Here is a 25201-nt window from a genome sequence, read left to right on the forward strand (position 1 = left end):
TTCGATTTTGCAGCCCATTAGGGTTCATTAATGTTACGTGACACTGGATCATCTTTGCAAAATGATTATTGCCATCACATTTTTTACAAGCAGCAGTACTACATACAGGGCACTTGTGGCAAAAAAAAAAGATTTTTAATATTAACATCCAGGTAGTATCAGCCTGGCATTACTATGTAATGCAATCTAAGCATGCAAATGACATAATTACTTACTCAAAAACTCAAAAAAGATTTTGCACCTTTAAGTAAGATATATTAAATGTTTGAGTCATTTAATGTTACGAAGTCTTTTCAATATTTCACATATTTTATAATTAACTTGTATAGTTACATTATGGAAAGCATTCAATAAATAAAAAAATCGTTAATATTATAACATTTTCATAAAACTTTTGATTTAGTAAGTGCGTGTCTAAGTGTTTTAATAAAATTAATTGAATCTGCAAAAGTGAAAGAAACTCGCCAATTAAAAATTCTACAATGGTTTCACAAAAAAAAAAAAAGGCATATTTATTTTTAGTTTTGTTTTATTGGCAGACCTTAAAACATTATAATTTGTACAAAACAAAGGTGGTGTTGAATGTGCCCTAACACAAGAACTTGCGAGTATCTACAGATGACATTTATAATAATGGCATTATAACTATCCTTAAATATACAAATTATTTACACTGCAGCCATAGTGGATATTTATTGCTGCCACCTGAAGGCAAACAAAGCACGGGCAATTTTTTTTATCCACTCAAAAGACTAAAGAACATAGTACTTGATATTTACATTTTAAATCAATATGCTTACAGGATTAAGCAGTAATGTTGACTAAACCCACTAATATTTTACAAATATTGCACAAATTTGATGCTGGACACTCATACTGTCAACTTCAATATATATTAAATATTTAAAAAGATGCATCTTAAACAAGACAAGAACTTGAAGAACACTTATATATCATAACGAAAACAATGATTTCAAATAACTTTACCAGTAATTCCTGAGCTTACAAGAAACAGCATACAAAGCCCTAGTCAAACTAAGGACAAGCAAGGCAAAAGTACCAGTTCAAAACAATTTCAACGTATTAACCCTTATTTACTTTTCTTGAGGAAGTTTTACTTACAAAGTACAAAATTTATGTGTATCAAAAGAAGCATTATGATTGCTTCCTGTTTGTAATTACATCATAAGCCTTTTTTTTTTTTAAATTCAATTACAATTCATAATTTACATTACATGCAATTTCAGTGATCTCCATTAAACGTTCGCAGAAACTTGCAAATTATACCCGTATTCAACCAAACTTTAAACTATTCAACTGATTCATTCCTAAAATTTTACCACCAAAATGAAAATCATCTATACACAATTATCTCTTAACCTAAAAATTTATGGCACAACCAATAAATAACTGAGTTTCAAATATCCTTTTTTTTTTTTTTTGCCCGCAGTTAAACTTACAAGTTGGAGTTTATAAATTAGTCATTAAAAATATGCAAAGGGTGACATATTGGGGGGGGGGGGGGAGGGGGGGGGAGGAGAAACTCAATTATTTAAATAATAATGGGACAAATTGATTTAAAAAAAAATAATAATTTTCTGAAACACAAGACACCCAAACACTTACAAAAAATATATTTTAGTGTGCAATATGCCATCCTTTCAAAATGTATGAATTCCTCCCCACATAAATACAATACATGTGTTTACATCTAAACTTCACCCCAAAATTTAAAAATTAAGTTCTCACATATTAGAGCTCCATCCACCTCAGGTATTGCCGAAATAATGTTCACGAGTGCATGTTAGCATTGTGACAAAATGCTGCAGGATGAACAGTAAGAATCAAATTTGCAAATACCATCTATGAAAAACAAACAGAGCATAGAATTGCTTCTGAAGTTTACATTCAAATCCATGTTACAATTCCAGTAAACTGAACACTATATAACAAAACCTACACATCGGTTACCAACATCTTTAGCAACACCACTCATCACCTACTTTGAAACAAATATTTGTGTAAACAATAATGTCAATCATTTCACATCAAAATGAAAATAAAAAAAAACATTATCTCTATACATAACTGTTAAGATACACAGAGCTGAGAAAAATTTTTGTGTGTCTCACTAGCACTCACATTACAAAGCTGTAACACACTAGCACCTATCTAAATTCTTACCTCAACAGTTTTTTTTTACATATTCAATGGCAGGAATGTTTACTGATATACATATATATTTTTAAAATTAATTTTCCACATTATTTCAAGTCTATGAGCATGTAACATTTGAAGAAGCGTTGTACATAAACTGCAGCATCTTCAAATACAAATGTAATTTTCTTCGTTATAAATAAATTTGTAAATTGTAACACTGTGTTGATTGAATCCTGGCCATTCTGTCTTGACCAGGCTACATAACACAAAACTCAGTTTGCAACATAAAAGCAACCGATTGTGCAAAGTATGTTTAGTACACAACAGATTGTGCATCTGCACACGTACAAAAATGACAAACTACACGATACTTGAAATAAATAAAACACTCCAAATAAAGAATTTAATAGTTTGTGCTTCTCATGTCATATTGCTGATTCAATGCACAAAATCACTCATCACAATAAATGTACCTAGAATCACATAGCAAAATGTGTTCCAATTGTAATATATGTAATTTATTTAGTTCAATAAAACTTTGACAGAATCTTTGCAATACAGTTTACATAAGTAACTCTTAATTCCATGAATATTTGTAGATTTTTATTTTGCTATTAATAAAATGTATTTACAGTGACCAAAAAAGCAATTAATACAAAAAAAATTATGTTGTATGAATTGTCATAATGATTCTATTAATTCAGGTTTGAGCATTCATTCTAAAATATTATTCTTCTACAGTTCAAGTCATCTTATACATTTATTTACTTCGTTTGAATTACAATCAATAATTGTGTAAGAGACATGTTTATACAAAGTTGTACTGAATAGATTCTTATGCAGATTTAACTATTGCAAGACATCTAAGGTTACATTAAGTTTTTTTTAATAGCAAATATGTGTTTTTCATAAATTTTTTTTTCAGCACCTTTCCTCACAATGTCTTCAGTCTTTTTCAGTTCTAACTTGTGCATATTGGACATCAGGGTTCATATCTTAAATTTCGTTGTTTTATTTACAAATACTTGGGTTTCAAATCAGCTTTAAAAAAGAACTGAGAAATTTGTGAATTGCTAATGTTAATTTAAAGGGAAAATAAGACTGCATGGTTACATATGCCTGTAAGCTAAAGTACAAAATATTTTAATAATTTTACCCACTTTTAACTCTGAGGAAGAATAATTTGTTGTATAATTTATAAACTTATAATATGATTAAGTCAAGAACACTGTGTTATTTAGATTTACCATCAAAAACAATACTAAAGTTGACAAACAAAAATAACTGGAATGAGTAAATAAATAAAACCATGACAAAAAAGTAAGGAAAAAAAAATTTGACACATTTAATGCCTTTTACCAATATAGAACAAATAAGTTTTTTGAAACCTCAGTTCTAGGACTTTCAATTCTTATGCATGCCACATTGAAGATGTACTGAAAATGTTAACTGGTGGATTTGCAAACTGAGACTGCTGCATTATATTTATGTAAAAAAAAAAAATTTGTGTCAAAAAATTAATTGATAAAAATTATTATCAGTTGAACTTTTTTAACAAAGAATCAGTAGTTTGCTGAGTAATTATTTGACTATTTTACTCAGCTTTACACATCTTAGAAGGGAACTAAAACCATAAATGGGAAAATAAAAGAAATTGGTAGAGAGGTTAAATATTTAGCAAGCTTGGTTGAGCTCTCTGAAAGCCAGCACATTGTGAAATGAGTACTGATTTGAAGCAAAGTGACCTTTCTTGACTGCTGGAGTGCTTAATACAAAACCTGAATGAAGCAAACAATATGTCTGGAAAATACTTTCTAACTGCTATTCCCTGGAGGGAACTGGCAGCTAGTTCCTGCTAACTTGCTGAGATTGTAAATCAAGTCCAGCTTTAGAAAAGCAATGTAGTTTGCAGCTACACAAACAATAGTACCAGAAAACGGGCTGGACACGAGGAGGACTGTCCACGTAAATAATGACGACGATAATCGAGTCTGCAAAGGAAGACATCCACAAAATTATTTCCTTCCAAACAATTCCTCATTAACTACTCTGCCATTTTCCTTCCCCGGTATTGAGCAATAACTAAGTAAGTTTAAAACATTAACAAATATTGACAGTTAATCAAATACAATGTGGCGAGCAAAAAAATTACTGATCAAATGGTATGCAAGTATATAAAAGTAGGCATTATTCATTGTATGTAATTTCATTCACATGGAAATTTCAGCAGCTGTACCATATAAATAATTGTGTCCACTATCTGTGAGTAGATGTTTTCTTCCAGCACACGTACTAAGAACAAAATATTTAATGCATAGACACGGAGGCAAAGGTGCAGATATTTTAGTTTCCTACTGACTGTGCAGCCGTCCCCCCGTGCCGGGGCCCGGCTTGGGCGTGGCAGCGACGATCCTGACCCGCGTGACCAGCCTGTTGTCGCAGAACTGGGGGGGAGGGGCCAGCACCTCCTCCGCGGCGAGGAACTCCGGAGGGGGGGGCACCACCAGCTCCCCCTCGCCCTCGCCCTCCCCCTCCAGGGGCGGGGGCAGCTGCGCCAGCGACACGGCGGGCCGCGGCCGGACCTTGCCGTCGTCGAGCCCGCACGGGGGCCCCGGGGGCAGGTCCTGGTCCGAGCTCACACCGCTCGACGAGTTGTCCCCGTCCTCGCCGCGGCCCGCCGCCAGGAAGTCGTCGGGGTAGCTCTTGGAGCTCTTGAGCCTCGTGCGCACCTTCTGGATCTCCTCCACGCTGAAGCTGTGCGGGATGGTGCCGGAGCTGCTGCTGCCTCCGCTGGTGTTGCTGTTGCCGCTCGTCTCCACCGCCGACGAGTTGTTGTGCGTGCGCGTCGCGCCGTCCGCCTCCGCCTCCGCCTCGCCCTCGCTCTCGCTGAGGCTGTAGTCCGGGTCGGGGATTGGCGGGGGACCGCTCGCCGGGACGCCGCCCTTCCTGCCCTTGGGCTTCAGGCCCTCCCGGGTCCCCGCGATCATGCTGTGGCTCCGCACGGCCGACCTGATGGGCTGCGCGTACGGGTTGCTGTTCGTGCTGGCGCCGCAAGGACTTTGCGCTTGGGTCGCGTCCGCGGCCGCAGCCTGCTGCGAGGTCGGCTTGAACGACGAGGCGGATGATCGCAAACTGTGAGATTTACGAACCTAAAACCACATCATTCATTAACACAATAATTATAATAATGTGATTCGTGACATACTATATTATTAAATACTTTGAAAACACGCCGAATTTACTGTAATTACAAATGATTAAGATACATACTATCAATTATAAGCTGCACTACTGATTCAATTCTAAGGATCTCTTAAAGAAGTTTTCTTGAGTATCTCAAATTCAAAACCATTTAATAAAGTTTCTTGGTGAAAGGCCAATGTAAACGGCCCTGATTGCGTTAGCTAGGCTTGTGTTTTGTAGTTGCCTCAAGGTTAACGGAGGTGGCTATGACCCATAATTAAAAAAAATGGTTATAATAGCCTACAAAACTCTGCCAGTACTGGTACATACAAGCAAGATCTCTGAACTCGTCAGCTTAGTTCCGATTCAGCACCATCCAATTATTCTGGCAAGATGCAGTAACAAACAACCTCTGCTCTCTGTTCCTACCCAGCTTTTATAATAGTTTATCCGTATTATTTTTGTCATTCTGTGTAAGGCAACAATCATACACTGCAGTTGCTCTGCCTCTGTAACCAGAGGCTACCTAGAAGTGACCTGCAACCAGCGAGTTGACACCAAAAGAACGTTAGAGGCAAGCACCTGACTTTTGTTCTGCCCATACACTCAAGTGAGGAGTGTAGTCGATTATTGCTTTTGACGATAAATTTTGCTGAGGCAGAAGTCTGACTTTGTGGTGTCATATAGAGTATTTTTACTTTTGAGCACATTAAATAGCATTGACTGGAGCAAATTTTAACATATCAAACAAGCACACTAGAAATTGTTATGAATGTATGGAGAATATTTCGCCAACACACCTCATTTTGTTTTCAGGTTATTGGTCGCAACTGTGACATCAGCAGGACAGTTGGGTTGTCAGCCATGTCTTGTGGAGTTTTTGGTTATTTGTAAGCCTGTGCGAATATCAGTTTTTTAGTTCGAATTCAAATACGAATACCAAATTGTTCTCGAATACGAATATTGAGTTCGAATAATTGGAATGAGAATTGAAATCCCATAAAACATGTTATATCTAGGGATGGGCCGGTCGAATCCTCGAATCCCACCGAACCTCTAGTATTCGAAAGATTCGAAATTCGAGGGGAAAGATTCGAAATTCGAGGGAAAAGATTCGGGATTCGAGGAAAAATATTGATGTAAATGTAGTACTTTAAAAACTTAAATGCTTACAATTTACTTGGCCTGTTTACGTTTTCCTTGGAACACATCCTATTGAGGTACAGTAGAACCACGTTAATACATGATGGTCAGGACCGAGATAATCACGGATTACCGAATTTCACGGACTAGCGATTAAAAGCCCGGAAGGTCTTGTCAAGCTTCTCAGACACCGGCGTGCAGCTGGGTTAAGGCCGTTCACGGTAAGGGCCGGCCGTCTTCGAATTAGTGTCTCGGCTTAAAAAAATACAGCACTGCCTAGCCATTAGTTCACGGTCATTTACAACAGCCGAAGAGAGAAAGATAAGATCGTGCTGACCTTGCACCCTCCCCCCTCGCCCATTTCGTACAGCCGAATGCAGCCCGACACGTCACTCGCCAGGCGCCTGCCGTGCGTTGGCGGGTGGAAACAAACAAAGGGAGACGGGAAGCAGAAGTCAGGACATCCCCCTCAAGTTTAAAGAGTGACAAAAAATGTGACAGCTGAAAGGGGGGCGACACAAAGGGTCTGCAGAGTTTGGCGGGCCACGCGATGGCTTGCAGTGTTTGCCGGCCGCCGGCCCGCGTGACGTTAATTTTAAGCGCTGACAATTTTTACTTCTTTTTTTTTCTTCTCTTTTAAATCGTCCCGAATTAGCGCATCACGGATTAACGAGGTTCTACTGTATTGTACTTTTAATTCATTATTATATAAAAAAAATTATGAAGCATGTACTGATTTGGGAAACTTACTTTATATTCATGAACATGGATGCATTGTCGCTACATTGGCATTAAATAAGGCATAAATCACATATGTATTCTCAGAAAATGCTAAAAAATAAAATAAAGCACATTTGGGATCTAGACTAAATATGAATCTTGTTTTTTTTAAAATAACTTTACAGAGAAATCTGTTACTTAGTAATACAACAGTAATGCCGACTTTCATCACAAGTTACGGTCGCACATGTAGTAATAACAATGAAATAATGAATGACAAAAATCAATACATTATACAATTATTATTTTAATCGCAATTCAATTTTAAATATTCTGATACACGTTCTATTTATGAATATTTTAGGACCAAGTTTGGTTTGTGTAGACTACCAACGTTAAAATATGTATTATCTGAGAATTCCATGATGGCCAACCAATGAATTTGTTTGCCAATCATTTTGAGCAACATAAAAAATAACTAATATTAATATAAAAAAATTTAATGGGTAAACTAGACGAAATACCCCGTCACTTTTAACTTCGGGCATATTAATCACTATGCTTTAGTGAGGCTTAATTTTAAAAGACGCACGACAATATTTCTTATGGCCTAAAACCATTGAAGCCAAGATGGCGCCTTTCAGTTTCTATTAAATATTTCAGGAAAGCGTTTACCTTCATTTGGGACTTAAAACAAATGTCAAGTTGGTAACTACAAAATATTGTTCCGTCGGATGTTGAATTTCGTTTTCCGATTTCCGTGGATACATGAATCACTGTTCTCACAGATAATGCCTGAATGCCTTAAATCCACCAAGTCGGATTCTACAGCAATTGATGAAGTGACCAGATTCTTACGTGATCCTACAGTTAACCCAGAAATAAACATTCTCGAATACTGGAAAACTCAGTCTGCGTGTTCACCCAGGCTACATAAACTGTCCAAAAAATATTTGTGTTCACCACCTGCGACAGTGTTCTCTGAACGTTTGTTCAGCACTGCAGGAAACATATGTGACCAAAAACGAAATCGTCTTGATCCAGACTGTGTCAAAATCCTTGTTTTTTGAAATAAAAATTTAAAGTGTTAAATGATTCTGCATAATGTTTAATTTTTTCTCTTAACTTATAAATTATTTTATAATTAACCCTTGAGAACTGGATTCGGATTCAAGGGGTGGATTCGAGATACTGTTTGGGATTCGGATTCGAGAAAAATGGGATTCGAACCATCACTAGTTATATCACATCACATTACAATATGATAACAGGTACATATTTACTGATACAATGTATGTAGAATCAAAAAACTGACAGTACTTAAAATTTTAAGGTTCTCCAATTTTATAATTAGTTTGTATTAAAAAGAGTCTTGTCACATCACTACATATTAGCTAATTTAAATTTTTGTGGAGAAACACAAGCTGCTCTACATTTTCGGGGAGTAGACTCTCTCTCTTCTACACGTCACAATGTTGCCAGCTGTTGAGAAAAGTCTCTCACTGCATACTTGTGTGGCAGGTATAGGCAAGTACTTTCTTGGTACCACAGCTATGTTTCGGAAACAAGTGCGCCCCTTCTCTGACCAGAAACTGAAAGGATTTTCATTCTTTGGGATTAAGGGTGCTGCCAGATATTCGTTTACTTCTCCTTGGATAGTTTCTTCGTAGCTTGCAAGCGTAGACTGAGCTGCTGTTGAAGGTTTCACGTAGGCCCACAGAGATGACTTCTTAATAGGCATTTCACTTGTAGCCTCACTTGTCTCAGTTATAGTTTCAGCTACTGTGTTCAACTTACACAGCTTACATACCTCCCTGCACAAATTTTCAACCCATATTTTTTTTTAATTTTCATCGTTAATTAGTGAATCTTTGAACCGTGGATCTACCATCATAGAAAACACATTTACTTCACAATCTTGGTACACCATGTAACGTGATTGCAAGCTTTTAAGTAAGTTCTTGGCAAGAGTTTTTTTTTTGACATGCGGGAAAGGATAATTACCTGAGCTGTCACTACGCGAGGAATTTGGGAAGGGTGGGAAGGGTATAAAGTGTGTGGGGGGGGGGGGGGGGGGGTGCCGCCTGCATCCGGTCGTTTACTGTGTATTATCCTATTGAAAAACATTGACGTAGCATGTTAGGCTTTTGGAGTCTTTGCTGTGAGTATGCGGCCAGATGTTTTCCACATGGTCTGTACAATTTTTCCACATGGTCTGTACAATTTTCTTTCTCTTCGCCGTCACGTTCGGAACGAAATTACAGTGCCGACAAACCATGTTTCACCCTCTAATCTGAAAACTGTCACTTATAATGTCCCGGTTGTATGGATTTTACAAACACGTATTTATCTTTATCAGTATGCTGACAGTTCAAATCTATTTTAAACGACCTGACGACATTCTTCTACATAAAATACGTTAGTTATCGCTCCGAATTACTGTGTTCAAACGGGCTTTACGTGGCCAGATGTAGTGATCTCGCTCAGCCTTTTTCGTAAATGACTGAATATTCGGTTTTTCGAAGTATTAGTATTGGAAATCGAATCGAATACGAATAATAAACTATTCGTTTTGATATTCGAATATTCGCACAGGCCTAGTTATTTGTGAATTGACATGTAAAACAAATGTAAACTATGGTCATTTTGCCGTGTTGCAGCGTAATACTTGCTCAAACCCCCGCGTAAGAGAGTTCTAAAGCCAAACATTGATAAATATTTCAAAACACAGTAAATTCTGTGAATCTGCAGTACAATTGAGCAAACCTGTGGTCTGGACGAATGGGCTGGGAGGCTCCTCGAACGATAGCCAACGGTCTTCATGTCCTCGGGAGACGCGTAGAGCTTGGCGCTATTGGAGGGCTTGAAGCTCGACATCACTCCCGTCTGGGCCCCATCCAGCGCGTTTGGAGAGCTGTTTGCCGTCCCCGGAGGCTCCATCTTCCCAGCCCCCATGTTGGCGTACTCCGAGCCAGAGCTGCTGCTTGCGCCGGGTGGCTTCACCGAGCCTCGGGAGATGTCAACTTTCACCTGGAATCACAAACACGTGCACCTAATTTTCTGAACCATGTCATTAATATTGCATATAAATGTATGAAAAAAAAATAAGTTGACATTACGGCTAGCTGTGCTAATGTATTTCGGCTGTACAATGAGATTTTTTATGTTATGTGAAACATTTTGTAAACAGTAATAACTTTGAAACTTAATGGAAAACAAAGGCAGCAGAAATAAACACATTACAGACAAAAAGCTTGATGTTTGATGAATTTTTTTAATCATTCAAAAGTCAAAACCCATTCTACAAATTATTTTTAAACCCAATCTAAATATTTGATAAAGGTTTTACATGGAATAAAAAAAAAATTTTTTTGGTCCTTACAGAAATGTCTTGCGTTTATAAATATGTTACTAGAGATGGGCCAGTTAAATCCTCAAATGCCAACAATTGTTAAGATTCAAAAGATTTAACATCAATGTTTGTTTGGCACTACAGGAAACATTTTGTTAAAAAGGTGTTTTTTAAATCCTAAATGTATATATTTATGTGTGTCTGTCAGTGTATGTCTCTGTGTATAATTTTATTTTAGTTTAAAAAACAAATAAAACAGGAAGAATGTTACTTCAATTCTTTAATTTCTTTGTTCATGTTTATATTATCACATTTTACTCCTGATTTTAGATTAATATTTGATTTGAGGTACTCTCTTTAGTATTAGTTTCAAATTTGATTCTCCATTTCAAAACAGTAACCCCGTGCAATGATCACCCGCTCTCAACGATCTCACCCTCGCAATGATCTCACCCTCGCAAGGATCTCACCCTCGCAAGGATCTCACCCTCGCAAGGATCTCACCCTCGCAAGGATCTCACCCTCGAAACGATCTCACCCTCGAAACGATCTCACCCTCGAAACGATCTCACCCTCGCAACGATCTCACCCTCGCAACGATCTCACCCTCGCAAAGATCTCACCCTCGCAAGGATCTCACCCTCGCAACGATCTCACCCTCGCAACGATCTCACCCTCGCAACAATCACTCGCTCACTATCAGTCACTCACCAGCTGCCCCATCGTCGGCGGCGGGGGCGGCGGGTGGGTGGGAGGGGGGAGTGGGGGCCTGCCCACCACCACCCCGCCGCTCAGCAGCATCAACGCGGCCACATCCTCTTGGCTGCGGTGGCCCTTGTGAGCGCGGAAGTCAACAGCCCCGTTGCTCAGGTCCACGCCCGTCTGCGCGAGGTCCGGTGTGCTGTGGAAGTCCCGGTGCAGGTCCGAGCCACTGTTCACGAACCTCACGCGGCTGTTCACCTGGCCACACAGAGAAGCAGTCAACACCAGATCTTAAATATTATCCTGTGCCGAGTATAAACTCTACCTCTGTATTCACTCTAGACACATACACAACGCTGCTCCCAACTATAATGGACAGCATCTATGTAGTTACAACACTGATTTAACCACAGCCACAAAGTACTATTAAATAAAAATACTAAATATTCAGAATTTTAATACTTTCAAGACACTTTTTTTGTGGCTCTTCTTTAACTCCGAAAATGTATCTTTTACAATCGATGGCATCATCCATTCTCAGAGTTTATTAAATCTTGAGACACACATTATTTGTGATTTTTAAATTTAATTGCATCATAGATCTAAATAAAATATGTTGTGTAGACAGGTACTAAGAGTACAGTGGAAGGTATTCAAACCAGCACTCTATTGTTTGGTACATTACGTTATCTGGTACTACCAATCAACCCACTCACATCTGGGGTTTTTGTTAGATGATTCCAGCTGTTCAACTTGGCTGCCATTAAAGTACTGTTTTTCCATTTTCTAGCAGATCACATTTCACAGTTTGCATTTGGTATTCTTGTTAAAACTACATTGACGTCCAATCATCCATAAAATAGATATTTCAGCATGGCCGGTCTCCTGGATGTGCCAATTAAAGACCTTTCATTTCAACACAGCAAAGAGGGTTAGTATCATATATAAATATGTAGATCATATTGTCTAGATCCTTGTGAATCCAAATTGAGGAGACCCTACTAGCTGAATTTGTCCTAGTGTACTACACCCACCCCTCGAAGTAACACTAAATTAGTTCTAGGAAAACAGGGTGCTAATAACAACAGTGCTAATCAAATATGTTTTTTTCCATGCGTGCTTGTTAATTAAAATAATTTGTTTTTACGATCAGGTAGGTGTGCTTGCGGACTACAATTTTAATCATGACACTGCTCCCTTTAAAATTAATTTATATCTATTATAAATATATATCTAAACACATTTTAATTACTTTTAAATAAATTTTCAATAACATTTTGAGATTAAACATTCTAAAATTTAATTCAAAAAATTCATATACCACATTGTTTACATAATAGGGCTTGGGGATAACATTTCTAAGTAGCCGCTAACATTATTTGAGCTTCAAAATAATAATGTTACTAATAAATGAGATATTTTTCAGTTCTAATAAAAATTTAAAAAGCATAAATTTAATGTTTTCTAAGGTTATTTAACCTGTTAATATAAATCACGAATCTGTGCGCATCCTAGTAAGTGCAAGGTAAACTAGCTCTGAAAGCTTTCAGCGTTACTCTCCAGAGCTGCTGCTGACAAGCGGGATGGCGTAAAATTAATGTTGGCTGAACACAAGGGCATCGTCAGAAATAAATATGCAAGGAAGAAAGAGAATAGCTATTAAGGTAAGAGCAAAATATTATTTGTTGATTCGTCACATTATTAATTCGTTGCATTGTTTATAATATAAAGCTAACAGCCATTGTGCTAACACAGAAATAAAAATTCACGTAAATGAAAACAGCGCTACTTTAAATCCGTGCTAATCGAACAGTGTTACTTCCAGGGGCTGGTGTATTTTAAATTGCAAAATAAACGGTAGGTAGGTTCTACACCGCACAGTATTGCACAGGCTTAAATGCAACAAGATGTCTTAGATTACACTGGGTTTCGGACCACTTTGGTTCCAGCCCAGCACTCAAAATTGAGTCATGTTGGTAGGGTTGGGATGGATCTCGCAATCATTGCTACATGAACATGATGCACTTCCAAGCATGACCACAAGGAACATATTTTTATGCGACACCTGATCTACAATTAACTAAGTAGCTCGGAACATGTAGAAAAAAAGTAATAATATGTTCAAACCATAAAATCTCGCAGCAGTGATAAAACTTTCTTTGAATTAGGGTTAGTTTTTTTTTTTGGAAGTTGGCACACCTTTCCTTTGCTCCTCTTCATTTCTGCTACGCTGGCGTACACACGCGGTGCCCTGGCTGGAGAAGACGGTTGAGAGGCAATTCCAGGCGTCGTGACTTGGAAGTGAGACGAGACCATCTCTGAAGGAGCTGCAGAAACCAAAATGTGCAATAAATAGAAGTTAACCCTACAACCAAATAATATAGTTTGAACACTTGTGATGCGTAATTTTTTTTTACTTTAAGTATTTTTCAAGGCAACAGAATCTGAAATGCAACACCAAGTAGCAGCACAACAGGAGGTAGATGTAGCTTAACAGCACAGTTCATGATGCTTTACACTCACTGCTGAGATACGTATTTTAAACAAACAATTTATATTTACTTGTGACATATTTATTAAAAACTAACACAGACTAGTTATTTAAGCATATAGACAACTACAACAGTGCAATGTTAATTTTTAATTTTACCCAAAATGGAAATTTTTGCATATTTGTCACAGTTTATTTTATTAATAAAAAAAATCAGCAATAAATTGTGACCCATATGGGCCATATGCAAGTAAATATGGTACACTTAAGATGTGAATCACTGCACTTTAATGCACACATGCACAGGCTTACTATGATGCTATTTGGCTACCACACCACCTATAAATTACTATTTTACATTTAAACAGAAGTGGAAAAGGATTACTATTTTACATTTGAACAGAAGTGGAAAAGGACTTTTATACAGTGTAAGGTCTAAAAACCTGCATTTTTGTAAACCTGACCATGTCAGATTAGCAATTTTGCCAGATTATCAAACACCAACATAGTTTTAATGAGACCACCAAATTTAAAAATTTGACCTGCTTAAACACCGTACAGAATAGAAAACTGAAAGAGACTGTAAACACTGAGATGCCAGCTAGCAGCCAAGGTTAGCAGCAGAATCCACCAAAAAAAAACTTGATTGGTGCCACACTAAAGAAAGTGCAGAACCACTAAATCTTGGATTTAAGACCTCTCACTGTATTAACCAAATAAAATAAATTTTTGTGGTAAGAAAAATAAAAAAAGGTTTGCTATTTTTTAAATTTGTTAACACTTAAGGCCTGCCTACAATCGCAATGTCCTAACCTGTATCCGACGGAAACTGATCACCGATTGGCCCACGTGACCTTCTGACATCATGTGTGGTGTGGGCGAATACATTGGTCAACTTGAACGTTTTGTCCCAATCTGTGATCTTTGGTAGCATAGAAGAATGAACACTCATGATATTTGTTGTTTCCAGTTTCCGATTCAAAAGGTAAACAGAAAATAACAAATATTTATTAGCGTTTACTTTTGCTTTACAGAACATAAATAAATATTACTGAACAAACACAAATTTCACAAGTTAACTAAATTCTCAAAACTTAGCTGCGTACACATTTACAAAACAAAAAAAAATAAATAGTAAGCTAAAACAATCGAAAAGCATTTATTTCGGCGCTCTGCGTATACCGCGCCCTGGTGACTACTTCAGAAATCAGTAAATTCCGACATCGCAATTGTAGACAGGGCTGTTTTCCGTGCGACAATGTGATGTCATTCACATTAGGATAAAGAAACGGATCGCCCACAGGTCCAGACTATAGTACATGAGCGCCCATACAGGTACAAAAAAAAAAGGTAGTTTCAATTGGAAAGTAAAAAAAAAGTCCCTCATGTATTCAGGGGTGCAACAACTAAATTTCCAAAAGGGGGGGCAATATACCTTTTTATAAAGAATCATCTATCCCCCCCTATCGAAGTGGGGGGGTCCCCCGGGAAAATTTGTATTTCAAGGTGGAAAATGGTGCTATTTAAGCAGTTTTATTGTCTAATAATTGATTCCATAGCACTTTCTTTGCCTCCGTTTGCCCCCACTTCAAGGTTTCAGAAGGGGGGGGGGAAATACCCTTGCCCCCCCCACCTGTTGTTGTGCCCCTGCATGTATTTATCTCTTTTGAAATTAGTTTTTGTGAAGTGTCAATTGTAGACAGGACTGTTTTCCGTGCGACAATGTGATGTCATTCACATTGGGATAAGGACACGGATCGCCCACAGGTCCGGACTATAGTACACGAGCCCATACAGGTACAAAAAAAAATGGTAGTTTTGATTGTAAAGTAAAAAAAAAAAGTCCCTCGTGTATTCATCTCCTTCGAAATAATTAGTTTCTGTGAAGTGTCGGGACTGACCCCTCTCCTCCCACTCACCCCCCTGCTGCCTCTGGAACAGCTCCTCCAGCTCGGCGGCCGTGATGCGGCTGGAGGTGGGCCGTGCCCGGATGGACGCCGTGCGCGGCTGCACGGGCGTGCTGCTGCCCGTGCCCGAGCCCTGGTGGATGGACTCGGCGGAGCTGCTCTTGGCCGTGCCGTGGCCCGGGCCTCCGCCGCCCTCCGCGTCGTCGCTCTCGTCCCTCTCCCCTCCGCCCTCTGCACAGCCAGGGAGACCAATAGCTTCCCTCCCACGCCACCCCGACGGCATCAACCTCGGATCTCTTTAAGCCTGTACAAAGCTAAGCAATTAAAATTAGAGCTCTTTTTAATATTTGATCTGACTTAAATCAGGGAATTCGCTATTCCATTTTATGCGAAGCTCGAATGCGATATGCGAAAGGTTCGCGTCTGATGCTGAGCTTTGCGTTAGTTAGTGACAAAGCTCAGGTCTGCGAAAATTTATTTTATGCGTGGTTATCACATTATTATCTTTTTAATGGTTTTTAAATGTAGGGGGCCAAACAGTTTTATAACACGAACAAAACATTGCAAATGTTGAAATTATTTATTTTACTTCATTTCCAGTATTTTTACAAAATAAGTGTAATGTACGGACTTGCTACTAAAATATATTCACAATATGATTGACTTTGCCAATATTTTTAACATTCAATTATGATATTCGCTTCGCATAAAAAAAAAATAGTATTCTCACAGGCCTACAATTCTTCGCTAATGGGAAACGTGGCGGACACTACCATGAGCCTTTGTTTTTCTCGGGTAACATCCTCATTTCCAACAATTCTCACATCATCCCTCATCATCTCTAACGAATCTGATACCAACGAGATGTCAAACTCTTATTCATTCACTTATTCATTCATTCTGTGTTCTACTGCAGCCACACAACCTTGGGCAGTGACTGTCAGGCTACTGGCTTGCACAGACAGGCAAGAAAATTGTAAGAAAAACACTGTATCATAATAACCGCAGACTTTAGTCACAACTGTTGCAACTGAGACTTTGAACCATCCCTTAGCTACATTTCATTACACATGGAATGTGTGCCTGCTGAATACGGAAACTCTCTTAAGACTAAAAGATGTAGCCAGAAGGATATTGGTGGAAGTCCTAACTCCTCTCATTCTAAAATTTACTTGAACTGATACTAGGGCCCGGAAAAAAAAAATCAACTTTTCTACAAATCACATTGATTGATTACTAAAGTTTTATTTAGTTATCTTACAAACACGAGTAACTTGAGCCATGAAATTATTCACATCCATCCATTTTGATCAATATAAAGAGAAAAATTTAATTTTTTTAATACATGTACTATAAAAAAAGGTTTAATGCTCTTTAATGTTTGCCTTTGCCACTGACTAATTCTCCTGTAACTCCTCCCATCAAATAATTCAAACTTTTGCCATTGCTGAAAACATTACTGTGGAGAGTTTACACCATTTTAAAAACCCTACACAGTACTGAAAATGCTTAGTCAACTCTTGATACTTTATTTGCCGTTCAGCATGTGTGCACACGTGTCAGCCCTACTGCTTACCTAGCCCAGCTACCATTGATTTCGCCCTCGCTCTCCCAACACTGAGGGTGGTCTTAGGATCTCTTCTAGGCGGGAGTGGTGCTGGGGCTCGACCTAACAAACAAAGTGTCAAACATTCGTAGCAATGAGCTGGGATGCAAGTGTAGGAATAGTGATATAGCAATAACACACTACATTCATTTACAGTATAGTTCAAAAACAGGTTCACGGAATGCCATGTCTGATTTGTTACAGTACCTACAATGGGCATTAATCGAAGTAGAGATGATAAATGAAATTTACTAAAGCTATAACAAACTACACATTCACAACCATGTTATATTACATACATTTTTATTGAAGTTCGATGTATATAATTAACTAAATTCCTTTAAAATTTTCACGTAACACCCTTGAAACGTCCCCCCCCCCCCCCCCCCCCCCCCAACGGTTTGTTATGGGTGTGGTAGTTGTTACCCATGACAGTTAGAAGGTGCGTGATGTAAGATGGTGTCATATTGATGTATTTTGTAACAGTGACTACAACATCATATAATAAAGATCTAACACGGTTTCCCTTGAAACGTTACTCCCTTTAAATGTCTACATTCCCTAGAAACACCTCCATTCCTTCAAAATGTTACTCTTCCTTAAAACACCACCCCAAATGTTTAAAACTTGTAGACGAGTGCCGGCTCCCGCGACTCACCGAGAGTGGCGCTGGCGTTCATCTTGCGCGGCAAGGTGGCGTACTGCCTCTGGTGGCCGGCGGGGGCCCCGGGCAGCTGCGACGACGACTTGGAGCTGGGGACCCCGGTGACGTCGAGCGAGCCCAGCGACACCACCGTCATGGACACCAGGTCCCCGGACCGGCGGATCAGGTCCACCACGTGCTCGTGAGATGCCGCCGACACGTCCTCCCCGTTTATCTGAAAGTGGAGCAGCAGTTCACCTTTAATGCTTTCTCTAGCACGTGACACAAGTACAGTGTTTTAATCAGGGCCGGCGCATCCATATAGACGAACTAGGCAACCGCCTAGGGCGCCAAGTAGCTGGGGGCGGCGCAGCACGACACATAACAGCTGATATAATATGTGTAACGATTATTGAAACTAGATGAAAATGGATCTTTGTAACAGTTTGAAATGTTTATATTGATATAAGTAATTATTTAAAGTCCACGGTGACCTGTTTATGATTAGTAATAAGTAAAAAAGTAAAAAAAAACCACAAGTCTGCTGACATTTGATTGTTGACAAAATCTTAGGCTTACGTGATGTATTTTGAGGCAAGGAAAACATTTTTTGGGGGTTTCCAGCCCGGGGGGGGGGGGGGGGGAAGGCAATTAAGGTTTTTCGCCTAGGGCGCCAATTTACCTTGCACCGGCCCTGGTTTTAATATATCATTAGGCACTCGCATGCTGTACAGGCAAAGACTTTTATTTTAAATACTTTCGCTCGACAGAGTATACAACTGCCAACCATTCTGAAATGTATTTTGCAATAAATGACTTTAAAAGACAAAATGCCAAACATTATATCCACACTAAAATATGTAAGAATAAAAAAATTAATAAAAACACAAAAAAAAATTGGTTGTCTGTAAAGTCGGTTTACGGACGATAGTTTAACGTGACAATGTCATAACAAAACATTGATGAAATTATTGATCCAGAAGAAAAGGAAATATCATATACGGCCTGAGACTGAGCCGTAATAGGTTTTTGCAACCAAACCATTTAGGCATTAAAAAAATTATATTCTTTGAGGAAGAAATTTTTTTTAATTTTTTTTATCTTTCGTATGATAAAATATACCTCTGCATACATTTATGAATAAAATTGAATCATTTTTATTGAATTATCACTATTTTGTATGGATACAAAGGAGTAAAATGAAATGTGCAATTTAATTAATAAATTTACTTTTATTTGCATTCATTAATTCAAATAAATGTATTACTTTTGAAATGTTACGTGCGCAGTTTTTATTTTTACAAATACAAAAAAAAATTTGGAGCTGACGGGATTCAAACCGACAACCTTTGATTTAGGAGTTAGCTACGCTAACCGCAAGCCCACGAGGCCATATTTAAAGAAATGTAGTTTCAGATGTTATATATATTTATAAAAATTTTGTTCACGATAGGGGAATAATATAATTTAGTTTTTATAACACGATTTGATAACAAATACGCATCCCAAATACACCAAACTTATTTATAATGTGTTACAATATTTTTTAAAACGTTGTGCATAAGATCCTGGGTGTAATTTGAATTATTATGTGTAACTGTAAAACACCATTGTTGGTTCAAAACGTATTTGAATTTTCAACATTACTTTTAAATAACCCTACCGATTGTGTTGAAAATCGGTGGACGATCGTTAAATTACATAATATTAATAATTCAAACAACGAAAATATGATTGAAAAGTCAAATCAATGGTTATTCCAATCGAGTGGAAGAGAGATGCCACGCATGCATACAATGAGCATGAAGAGAGATGCCACGCATGCGTACAATTAGCAAACAGTACACGTCCGGTGTGGGACATCCGTAGTGGGACACTTTTTCGTGCGTGCAGCCGGCGTTCATTGATTTATTTATTAGACGTCACGTCAAAAATTTTATTTGTAGAAAATGTTTTGTCAGCAATGTTTAATACTGCATAATTTGTTAGTCTTAAAATTGTTCAAAAACCAATTCTGAAGTCCTTCTTAAATTATACTATCAATATCCTTGCGCCAGATGGCAAATAATATTGCAACGGGACTTAATAAACGTATTATGCATTTTTTGGTCATGTGAAATCGTCAAACTGTCTCAAACATTTAGTGCGTTCTTCAGGGAAGTTGTATTGAGATGTAGGTATATTAGTACCAGTATTCATATGTTCAGAATGTTGGCAGTATGCAGAGTGCATGGGAGTCGGATTTATAAATGGGCATTTTGGGGCTCTAGTTTTGATGGTGGTAAGTTTGAATTTTTTTTTTTTTTTTCATTTTTAAAATAAATTAATATTATTTTGTTTGCTGACAGTTGTGCTAGGGGGTGGAAGTGCTTTTTAAAGCTTCACAAGATTATATTTTTCCATTTTGAAGCACGATTATGTGGCTTCAACTAAAGCCCACCGCACAGGGTACAATATTTTCTACTAGTTTGCTTACTAGAATGCTTACTGGTTTCTGTACCGTGTAGGCTACAAGCTGAAACACTAGGTGCGCTACAAGTTTCTGCTGCACACGATTCTAGCTGCCTTACTAGTTTCGTCAAGAGAATATTCTCCACAACAAATTTTTATCATGATAATTCACATTTTTTTACTACGTATAAACAAGGCTCTTCTTTGCATGCATTTACTAAAACAAGGAGTTGGTCAATCACTATTCCACTAAATTTCCGTCCATGTTTATCACGACAAGACATGCGCGCTTAAAAGCGTGAACAACCCCCTCGTGCTGTTTTCGTGAGTTCTGATTGGCCACTCCTTAAATGTCGGAACACACACCAAGCAACGAAAATAGGACGCAGTCTATTGCGCAAAAACCAGTAGCCCAGCTGCTCGTACAGCCACCATAGCATCCAGTTTGAATTTCGAGTGAAGAAACTAGTAGCAGAGCCGGCACGACTCCTGGCGTGCGATATTGTAAGGAATATTGTACCGTGCGCGGCGGGCTTAACAATTGTTCCCAATACTGCATCGGACGGGGTGTGGGGGCCGCTAATGGACTGAACAGAGTTATAGTTGACAGGGAAAATTTGGGGAACTATAAACTTATTTATTTATTAAGTCACGCCATACAGCCCGGCTGCGGAGCGCGCCCCGAGGAGGGGGGGGGGGGGGACTCACCGCGAGCAGGTAGTCTCCCTTCCTGAGCCCCGACATGTCCGCCACGCCGCCCTTGTCCACGTCGTCCAGGTACTGCAGCGCGGGGCAGCGCTCTGAGGGCTGCAGCTCCATCAGGGGCGACGTGGCCTTGGCGCCGCGCAGCACGAACCCGAAGCCCTTGCGCGCGCGGTGCAGCACCACGGCGCGCGGCTCGGCGGGAAGCCGGCGCGCCGCCTTCCACTCGCTCTGACCCTCCGAGCCTTGCCTGCGTGGGCACCCAAACATTTCCACCTAGAGAGACATATCATATCGCACCCTGAGCACAAAGCTATCGTAACTCAGATGCCATAGTCTTGCACATAGTATTCTTATTACAATGTTTTCCAGAGTGCAACACTACTTTATTTGCCACGAGTCCTGTGAAAGTAAATATAATATTGCGATAGTCTCGCAGTGCCTGGATGATGATATTTTCCTGCTTATGGTAAAAAATATCTTTTAAACAAAATTTTTTGAGTTACAATAGTCTTGTACTCAGGGTGCGGTATATTAGGGACAATAAATAATTAAAAGTCTTAGCAACCGAATAATTTTGTAAGCACAGTAAATTCCTGCTAAGAAATGTCTCAAGGAACTTAGTAAACTTAATAATTTAGATATATATGCAAAAAAAATTTATTAAAACTGTAAATATGTTTTGATAGGGTTGGTATTAAAATTTTTTAAACTTAATATGTACTAAATTTTCTCAATGTAAATTTTCTTAAGAGGGTTCAATTATAATGAACTTGTAGTATTAATAATCACTAATTGAATAAAAATATCTTAAAACAATTATGTGATGAAATAATATTTAGGAGGTTCCATTTTTTAGCGATGGTGTTGCTACCTATAGGATTTTTTTCCGTAAAATTGTATCGTTGGATGCAAAACGTCCGCTAGAATGCGTTTGTACCAAAAAGTCAATTTTGTTAGAAATGTCAGGCGATATTGTTTGCTAATAGATGATAGTATATTTTTTTTATCACTTGTTTTGTTGATAGGATTTTACATTATGCACATAAGCTTAAGGCAATGGAACCTCGAAGACTGCAGAAGGCTCTGAACCACTTGGATGCATAATCAGTCTCTTAAATGTGAGTGAAGCCAGGTGTTAGGATCGAGCCCAATACTCCTGCCACATGAGTGTGACTGATTTGCTTTTCACCCAGGGTGCCTAGCAAACCTGTGATAAAAAATTTCCCGACATTTCCAAGCTTAGAAAAAAAAAACTTTCCCCGGATAACACGCTAATATTAGTGAGTCATTAAAAAACTATGAAAAATTCACAATTCAGAATCATGACTCTAAGGCATAACACACATCACTATCGCAACAGGCAACTATCAATTATTTTATCGCCCTACTGTAGATCCCACCGAGGTCAATACGCAAGGTTGAAGTGCTGATGTAACTACAAGCAAAACGCGAGGAATGGAAGAAAAACATTTTTGTTATTCCGAGAAAGAGGGCTGGGAAGGGGTGGAACCGGTACAAGTAAAAGTAATGCCTCAACTGTAACTTCAATTTTCCAGAGTAATCTTGTCGTTAAAAAACGTTCCCATGACACGCTTCCCCGTCGCTTGAAAATCAGCTGAATTCTGCAAAGGTTTTCCCTATTTTCCTTGTTGCTAGCCACACCTTTGAATATATATACTGTATAGAAGTCGCCAGCCCAGGTTAAAATTTCTAATACGGTTTGAGGTAGTTGGTTAATTCACCGCCGCAATCGCCACCATCTCTAGGGCATCGAATTGTGGTGGTCCCTAGCAGACAAGTGTCGAACTCTTCAAACACCCCTTCCCCACCCTCGCTCAAACACGCGTTGTCCTCCACCCACCCTCTACCCCACCTCTCATCCCTACGCACAAACTCCCGTTGAACGACCTTGAGCTGCAGTGAATGTTGGGTTGGGGGGGGTGCGGGGGAATGACAGCGGGCGACAGTGCTGCGCTCTAACGTGTAAATAACAACCTAAGACGATACAGGGCGTCACGGCAGCGGCACTGCAGCGGCGAAGTTCCCGAGCTGCTCATCATACGCTCCTGAAAAACGTAGAGTAAATCCTATCCACTCGCGACTTCTGTACAGTATATATATTCAAAGGCCACACCGTGGTCGCGTGCGGCGCGCCCCACACACTCACTGCTTCTTGAGGCGCGGCGCGGTGGCGAAGTGCTTGTGCACGGACTCGCGCCGGCCCTGCACCCGGCCGGGCCTCTGCGAGGCGACGAGGGGCGGCGGCGGCACCAGGGGCGCCGCGCCGGGACGCAGTCGCACCTCCTGCACGCAGTGCGGGGGGAACAGCCCGGAGCCCCGGCCTCGCAGCGAGCCCTCCAGCAGGCCGCAGTCCGTCGTGCCGGTCACTGCGACAACACCCCCCACAATACTAGTCCCTTCCACGCTGACAACACACCAAACTGATTTCTTACCCACAACCACTGTCCCTTCAGCCAATACTAGTCTCTTCCACGCTAACAACATGTCAAACTGCATTCTGAACATTGTTCTATCCGTGAAGCTGCATTACACATCTAAATATATATAACTCAAAGGTGACTGACTGACTGACATAGTGATCTATCAACGCACAGCCCAAACCCACTGGACGGATCGGGATGAAATTTGGCATGCAGGTAGATGTCATGACGCAGGCATCCGCTAAGAAAGGATTTTGATTAATTCTACCCCCCAAGGGGATAAAATACCACTCACAGACTCACTCATCACGAGATCTCTGAAACTATACACCTGACTGACTTGAAATTTAGCATAGTTACTCATTTTGTGATGTAGATGCTCACTAAGAACGGATTCTGCGGCAGTGGCGTACCCACAAGGAGGGGCATGTATAATGAGCGGCGCAAGAGTGATCTGCCTGTAGACTGCCGTAGCAAAGTACGGGTACATCAGTTGTATGTTGCGTGCACAAGTCGGGAAACCATCGGTGCTATTCATTTTCTCTCCGGTACATTATACAGCATTGTAATAAATTTTCACTGAATTTTTTTTTATTTACCATTACTGTAAATGGGAGATGTGGCTTAAATTTTTCCATTAGTATAGCCGTGCGAAGCCGGGTCGGGCAGCTAGTCATTCATAAAATACAGAATTTAAGTAACAAAAATTATAATTGTTTAACGTTTGTAATGTTTGAACTGATTACGTAATTAACTGATTGGGCCATACATATATATATATATACATACATACACACACACACACACACACACATAAATATACATCAGTCAATAAAAATTATAAAATAACCATACATAATATTAATATTGAGCATTCACAAAAGCCAACCGAGTGCCGCCTTTTGATTTTCACTGGTAACCAACTTTATTAAAGCAACACATATACAACACGGAAAAAAAAAAATATTTTCACGGGCGAATCTTAGGCTTCCAATGTTTTAAAGCTTTGAAACAAACGCGAAGCTTCACACCAGGCTCGAATCTTCAAATGAAACAAATAGCAAATTTCCTGGCAAAGTCGAAGCGAATATTAAAAATAGTTTTGATTGATTCGCTTAGTCCAGGCTTCGCACAGGCCAAATCACATGGTCAGTCAGGTTTTAAGATATCTATTGTGTAATGTAGATACTAAACTTATAACTACCAGAGCAGCATGAAAAGATTGTATCCTATTCTACGTAAAACATTTTTTAAGAAACCAATAAGTAATTGGGGGATAAATATATAAAATTAAGAAAGAAAAAAAAAGAGAATTGAGAAAATTGTATTTTACAGGGCCTACTATCATTCCCTGGAACTACAAAGCATGGCTGACAAATGCAAGATCTGATGCGAAAAAAAAAGTCCCATGAAAGAGTGATTGTAATTATTCTAAAGAGCTGCCTGGTTAGCTGCATTTTTAGTTATACACAACATATAATATAACTACTTATAAAATAAATGTGACTCAGCTGTACTACGTTTGTTGTTTCATAACTAAATAGTGCAGTTATTATCATTCAGTATTTGACTAATTTCTCCATCTGAGATCTAGATTTAAAAGTGAATCTAGAGTATAAAACCTTAACAGACTCGGGGGGGTAAGAAAACTGTAGGCACAGACATGTAAGATGCAATGCATTAATAGTGTCGGAGAA

The 25201-nt window shown here is 39.1% G+C and overlaps 1 protein-coding gene across 7 annotated transcripts in view; it reads right to left on the minus strand.

The window, feature by feature from the left end:
- Positions 1-511: 511 nt before the first annotated feature.
- LOC134534884 (SH3 and multiple ankyrin repeat domains protein 1) overlaps positions 512-25201 on the minus strand; it is a 476867-nt gene continuing 452177 nt past the window's right edge. For all 7 annotated transcript variants that reach the window (XM_063373548.1, XM_063373550.1, XM_063373547.1 and 4 more), the window contains 9 exons: positions 23231-23450; positions 21067-21310; positions 17923-18142; positions 17235-17327; positions 15671-15889; positions 13460-13587; positions 11270-11518; positions 9973-10236; positions 512-5309 (listed from right to left, as the gene is read on the minus strand). In XM_063373548.1, the coding sequence (XP_063229618.1) occupies positions 4512-5309; positions 9973-10236; positions 11270-11518; positions 13460-13587; positions 15671-15889; positions 17235-17327; positions 17923-18142; positions 21067-21310; positions 23231-23450 (2435 nt within the window). In that variant the 3' untranslated portion in view covers positions 512-4511. The remainder of the gene's footprint in view (positions 5310-9972; positions 10237-11269; positions 11519-13459; positions 13588-15670; positions 15890-17234; positions 17328-17922; positions 18143-21066; positions 21311-23230; positions 23451-25201) is intronic.

The sequence above is a fragment of the Bacillus rossius genome, chromosome 8 (assembly GCF_032445375.1).
Source record: "Bacillus rossius redtenbacheri isolate Brsri chromosome 8, Brsri_v3, whole genome shotgun sequence".
NCBI classification, from domain to species: domain Eukaryota; kingdom Metazoa; phylum Arthropoda; class Insecta; order Phasmatodea; family Bacillidae; genus Bacillus; species Bacillus rossius.